This window comes from Lupinus angustifolius, chromosome LG08 (genome assembly GCF_001865875.1).
Source record: "Lupinus angustifolius cultivar Tanjil chromosome LG08, LupAngTanjil_v1.0, whole genome shotgun sequence".
In the NCBI taxonomy this organism is placed as follows: Eukaryota; Viridiplantae; Streptophyta; class Magnoliopsida; order Fabales; family Fabaceae; genus Lupinus; species Lupinus angustifolius.
Window position 1 is genome coordinate 11,419,331 of NC_032016.1, and position 6,991 is coordinate 11,426,321.

Below are 6,991 nucleotides of genomic sequence, written 5' to 3' on the forward strand. Positions count from 1 at the left end.
ATTAATAAAAAAGCCTCAAGAGTTGTGATACATTACCAAAGGAACTTAGTCCAGAAATTTAGCCTTCCATGGCAATGGAAGAGCAAACCGAAAATGAGAAATGAAAGAGGGTGAAACCTAGCAGGGCAAAAAAGAGGGAAAACAGGTTTTGCTTTGTGTTTCAAAAATGAGGCAAAATGAAGTGTGTGTGTTTGGAGTGGGGAATCCGAATTTAACCCCTCCAACACACATAAACCGAATTAGGCCTAAACAATGCGCCCAAAGCCAAATTACAATAAAACTAACTCCTAAATTAAAAATACAATCTTCACTTCAACACATATCCTCGACTTCCATAATGCCCAAAATGCCATTGGTGCCAAATGTGATCTGAAAATGATAATAGATTTAATCAGGCTAAATAATCCCAAATTAATTCATTTTAGGAATATTAGTCCAATAAAGTCTAAAACATTAAACCATGTGAAACAAAGTCAATTAGGCACTAAGAATCATCAATCATGCTAAATTAAGGTTATGAATAGTGTGTAATATATTGTTCATCACATAGCAATTTGATAAAAGAACCACACATGATTGTTTTCCAAACAAGTTCACATTTTTACACAAGAACCGAAGTTACAGATTATGATGCACATTTTCTTCGAATCATTTGTATCAATTCCTTGAGTACAAAATCCTTAGATAATTACTTGAATACCAATTCTTTAGATATTTAACCAATTATCTAGCCTTAAGTTCAATGTAAAAGCAATTCCTACATCACTGTCCATTCCTAGAGTAGTGATATAGCAAGGAAGATAATTCAGATTTGATACCAAGTTCAACTTCCCAGTTAAACTTGGATCCAAGATCATGAATTTAGTAGCAAAGTAATTTCATACATTAAACACGAGATAAACTTCCCAAAATCAAATAACTAAAAATGCATTAAAGAAATGAATCGAGGAGTACAAAAATTAAAAGATTACATTTCAATCCCAACATTGTAGATCTAGCCAAACATCCTTCCCATTACAACATTCATCTTATGACAATTACAAAAAATTATCAATCTAAAGTCGTTCCCACGACTTCTCTCTTATTTCCTAGTGTTTCTCTCTCTAAAATTTTGTCAAAATCTCGGTAGAATGATGGTTGACCCCCACTTTTCAGTTTGTAACCGCCTATATATGTTCCAACTTCTGGTCTCTCGCTCAAGCTAGAGACTCTCACTTGAGCGAGAGAGATAACCATTTAGAATCATGAACAACTCGCTTGGGCAAGGGCCAGGCAGAGAATCAACCATTTTCTGTCTTCATTTGTCGATTGAGCAATAGTCCCTCGCTTGGGCGAGGACTTCCTTTTTGCTTGGGCGAGGCTCCCTTGCTTGGGCGAGGGCCAGGCAGAGAGTCACCATTTTTCACTCTTCATTTGTCGCTTGAGCGATAGTCCCTCGCTTATGAAAGAGACTTTCTTCTTGCTTGGGCGAGGTTGTGGCTCCGGCGAGGGGTGTAGTGTTCAAAAACTTCAAACTTCTCATTTTTCTCCTCTTTTTCATACTTTTTATTCTGCAATTGACATAAACATTTGTAACTTCCTAAGCAAGATAAAATTAGACTAAGTTGTTAGGAGTTGTACACAATTTGTATCCTTACTACACACTAAGTACCCCAAATTCATATACATTTCACTCACAAATAGCAATCACTAAAGCAAACGTTGTTAAATACGCGACTTTAAACAGTGTTCATTGTAACGAGCACTGTTGATATATCACATTTAACAGCGTTCATTTAAGAAAACGTTGTTGAATATATTCAAACCAGCGTTTGCTTAGTGTTATTGAATGTTTGAGAATGAAATAACAAATAACATAATTTACTTACCAAATATTAGTTTTTGTTGTGGCAAACTATCTACCTTAATATTCTATTTTAATAATATTGGTTTGTGATTTAGAATATATTTTTTGAAGTAATAATTAATTGCCTTTTTCGTATACAAATCACCAAATTGTGTTATATATGAAAAATTAGCATATGAGTTTCTCACAATGTAAAAAACTCTACACGGGTTGTGTAGACATATTAAACTCTATTTTGAAAAAGTACATAAAAGTATCAATTCATTAAACACTTTAATGCTCATCTTACTCACTTAAAGACAATCTCACTTCACAAAATCTTTTCCTTTAACTTCCATAACAAAAAACTGTTGCTTATCCCTTTTCTTGTTCATGTTCTTCTCATGTTCTCATTATCTTATAACTTGTTGAGGAACACATGACTTGTACTAATTTTTCAATGATATAGTTGTTCTTATCTCATGCAATTCACGTTTTAGATAAGGATGTTGCATTGTCTGGTTGAGTGCATAGATTTACTAATGAGCATAAACCATGTGTGGATCTTATATTTTCAACATGCATGTTTGGTCTATAAGCAACCAAGCATGATAAGCCTAACCATACTCTCTACCACCCCTTCTCTCATGTACACATTTTGATTATCTACTTTGCTAGTGTGAAGTTTGATACAAATCTAGCAAAGTACGCTACTGAAGTTTGAGTTACAACTAATTAAAATGATTAATATTGATCCTTTTAATGGTAAATAAAGAAGCACATCTTCAACTAGAGAAGAGAAAGGATATTAATAATATTATTAATCGCACTAAAAGTGCGAAGTTAGTACAAGGGCGTGATGATAATTTTAGTACAAGACAATTATGAAATACATTCTAAAGGGTTTGTAATCCAATCCGGGTACGATACTGAGGCGTTGTCCCTATGCCCATTGATCCAAAAAGTCAAGAATTTATCTTGGCAGATTCAAAGGTTGCTGAATAGAAAACTATATTTTCTCCTTACAAATCTACATTTACCTTCACCTCCATGAAGAGCCAAAGCCTATTAGAGTATTACTCCTAACATATGTAGCAAAAGCACATAGTGTGTTGTTAATTGGAGTTATGAGATTTTCTCCTTAACCTTATGTGTTGTGTATCAAATTCACGATACTCACTACGTCAGAATTCGCATTTAATAGTGGTCATTCAAGAACGTTTGTTAGCATAATGCCGTTAAATATCACCTATATCGTGAAATAATCATGTAAAGAATGGTGAATCATGTGTGCCAAGAATTTGTTAACAATATTATTAACTTAAACCTTGCATGAAACATTATGGTCACACAAATATGCTTGAGGCCAATATGTAATGGGTGCTTGCTAGAAATGACTCGCAAAACAAAAATACTACTCTAAAGCATCACATATTTACGTTTTTCCAAGAAAGAGATAAGATTATGGAGCTTTCTCCATGTGGCATTACCATAGTACGTAGTGGTGCCTAATGATAGGATGAGGATATATTGTCCCCAACTCTGTCTCCAACCACATCCTTAACCAATCATAATAAAGAAAAATTGATAAAATTATAAATATTTAATTTTTTTTAACTGACGTCGTATAAAATGATTGGTCTGTGACAGGATTTGGGACATGCTTTGGGACAGCAGATCCTTGTCCCTAATGATAAGGCTACAATTTAAAGTTTTCCAATCATCACTTATATATTATCCAACGGTTGAGATTCATTAGCAACCAATCCCCCTCCAATTTAGATCAATGGATTAGACATATCCAAATTACACCATTATAAATAGCAACAAGTTTGATGAGAAGTTAAGCAATTCCAGCAACAAAAGCTTGAAGTACTTAGTAGCATTGAGAAATGGCTTCATCTATGATTTCTTCTCCTGCTGTCACCATTGTTAAGGCCAATATGGTAACCCCATTCACTGGCCTCAAATCCATTGCTGGCTTTCCCGTTACCAAGAAAGCCAGCAATGACATTACTATCGTTGCTAACAACGGTGGAAGAGTTCAATGCATGAAGGTAATTATAAAAAAGCACATCACACATAAATTGTGATTATGCTTATCGAAATTGCATGTTGTCGCAACCGCATAAGGGATGCAGTTGTGGACACTCCCACAATATTGCAGCCGCAAACGATAATTTAAATTTCCTTAACTAAATTTTATGCATGAATGGAACTAGGTGTGGCCACCACTTGGGTTGAAGAAGTTTGAGACTCTTTCATACTTGCCACCACTCTCCACAGAATCTTTGGCAAAGGAAGTAGATTACCTTCTTAAGAATGGATGGGTTCCCTGCTTGGAATTTGAGTTAGAGGTTGATTAACTTGAAATCCTTTTAGCTCTATTTTGATCTTCATTTTTTAGATGCTACTCATACATACATCACTTCACATGTTAACAATTTTCACTGTTATAACTAAATTTACCTTCTTTTTTTGTCTATATCTAAGTTATGATACATATCAAAATGAGATGTGGAATAGTTGGAAATTTTTATTGTACCTTGTAGTAATATGTACTTTAATAGGTAAAAACATCATTTGATCATAAATATAGGACATATTATATCATACCTTTGTATTTACTATTCTACATCTTATATCTTGTCTCATATATTGTCTTACACCAATAATAATGAAGCAAAAAACAGCAGGTTCGAAAATTCTAATTGATATGTCATATTTTCATTGGTGTGCAACAATGTATTGGACAAGTTCTAGGACAACAAATTTCTCTCCTGGATAAGGATCTATTGTCCTAAAGTATGCCTCAAATCATGTAACAAGTCAACGAAAACATGTCATGTCAATTAAAAAAATTAAATATTTATTATTTTCCTATTTTTCCTTCATTATCATCGGTTTGGTACATGGTTTAAGACATATTTTGCAATAATACATTCTTATTCCTCTCTCCCTCTAGTATTGTTAAAAAATATTGAATAGTGAATGAAATGGTGATAACTTAATGAGTCTAATTAAGTATATACCCATTTTTCTTTCCTTTGATTGTTAATATGTTTGTTTCATTTGATGTATCTATAGCATGGGTTTGTGTACCGTGAGAACCATAGGTCACCAGGATACTATGATGGACGTTACTGGACAATGTGGAAGTTACCTATGTTTGGTTGCACTGATTCTGCACAAGTGTTGAAGGAACTTGATGAGGCTAAGAAGGAATACCCTAATTCCTTCATTCGTATAATCGGATTCGATAACAAGCGTCAAGTTCAGTGTGTCAGTTTCATTGCCTACAAGCCACCAAGCTTCTAAGTTTCATCAATTTGCAAGCATTTCTTGACCCTAATAATACCTTTTGTTTTTTCAGATTTTTCATCATGTACTTTGGTTTATGTTTTCACATTTCATGAATGCATGAGAACTTATTATGAATAAAAAGTTGTTTTACTCTTAACCTATACTTTGAAATTGGTTTAGCTGCAGTTAGTTGAAATTGTGCTAGATTGAAGTTATTAGTGTCCTGAATAATGAAATGTTCTTGTAAAGTGAGCTTGATTTTACAATAAGCAAGCATGACATACCTACTTACCACTGATTTAAAATTGTGGCCGACGATTTAAATTGTGGTGGCAATATTGTGATACAGTCGTAATATTGTGGTTGCACTCGCAATATTGCGGTTGTGGTGGCACTGCAATCGCATCATACTGTAATTATGGTGTGATTTCGAATTACAATGATGCGGCTGTATTGGGTCACAGTAGAACCACATCAAACCGTATTTAGACCGCATCAAATTCAAAACTATAATTTTAATCACAAAATAATTCATAACGCAATGGTCACAATTCGCATCGCAACAGTCGCAATCACAATAACCACAATTATTACTATAATCATGAATGCACCCGTAATACCCGTAATTTAAAACATTGTTGCTTACTATGTAGAGGAATTTAATGCATTAAGAAAGTTAACCAGGGTCTTTACTTTGTCCCACATTTGAGGCATAAATGTCCCTATGGTTTGGTCATCCGATATACCCAAAACTTAATTTGAAAGCAAACTTCTTATTGAAATATTTACTGTTGTTTGTTGCACTCGTTAAGGTAAAGAAATAGATAAGAGTGGTATAATTCTTGGTACCATTAATATTTGTATGTTTTTTTCCTAGTAATATAATATTTACACACATTTTTATGCTTATATCAATATTATCAAGAATATGATTCAATGATTCATTTATGAGAAAAAGATTTATGCATTCATAGTATATAACTTTTAATGTACTGTCATTATATTATTTATCGTTCATATTTAATTATTGATTATTGAATTTTCAGATATATAATATAATAATTGTGTATAAATATATTTATACTAATTTTTTTATTTTTTTATCTTGTGTTTCTAATTTGTAACTTGCACGTACATTAATTATCAACTTATGATAAATTATTTAGAGTTGTATATTGTGTGATAGGTAATTAACTTATCTTGAAGCTTTTAGGTTGCATTAATGATTAGACTTTTCCCTTTAGATATGAAGTGTCCCATACTTTATAATGGAGAGTATATATTTTGTTTCAAAGTTTGTACCACTTTATGTATTTTATATTTTTTATTGGTGAGAAAGTATAAAATTAATATATATTTACTATTGGTTTATAGAATGATTTTTAAAGCACTTGAAATTGCGATTATGGAAACAATGATTTGGGTGTTTGCTTTGGTAGTGATGTGAATTGTAGTTATTGTAGATTTTTGAAGTATAAAAAAAAGCTAAATCCGGGTCACATCAGCATTTGGAAATTGGAACGCCGCATTCCAATTGTAGTTTATACCATACCACAATTATAATATTACAGGGGTATTATGGTCTGAAATAGGGGTGAGTATGACCTTATCCTACTCGATAATCCAGTATGTTTCCATCATGATCGAATCTGAATATAGTTGAGTTTCATAGATTGAGGTTTGAGTTTAAAAGTTAGACATAATTAATATTTAGAGTCAGATATAGAACATACATGACATTGTTCGACTCGTGTCATAGTTACTCTTTTATCATTTTTTGTATGTGCATATAATTGTGTTCAAATTAATAATATATTTAACCAAAATATTATTGATTCTCTAACTTTTCATCATATATATATA

At 32.6% G+C, this 6,991-nt stretch overlaps 1 protein-coding gene across 1 annotated transcript; it reads left to right on the forward strand.

The window, feature by feature from the left end:
* LOC109353559 (ribulose bisphosphate carboxylase small chain, chloroplastic-like) lies at window positions 3,703-5,149 on the forward strand. The gene is made up of 3 exons (XM_019595894.1): window positions 3,703-3,882; window positions 4,048-4,182; window positions 4,913-5,149. The coding sequence occupies exons 1-3, from the start codon at window positions 3,718-3,720 to the stop codon at window positions 5,141-5,143; spliced, it is 531 nt and encodes a 176-aa protein (XP_019451439.1). The 5' UTR covers window positions 3,703-3,717; the 3' UTR covers window positions 5,144-5,149.

Coding starts and splice junctions, on each gene's coding strand:
- LOC109353559 (XM_019595894.1), top strand. CDS start 3,718: ATGGCTTCATCTATGATTTCTTCTCCTGCTGTCACCATTGTTAAGGCC. Junction 3,883..4,047: donor GAAGAGTTCAATGCATGAAG/GTAATTATAAAA, acceptor GAATGGAACTAG/GTGTGGCCACCACTTGGGTT. Junction 4,183..4,912: donor GCTTGGAATTTGAGTTAGAG/GTTGATTAACTT, acceptor ATGTATCTATAG/CATGGGTTTGTGTACCGTGA.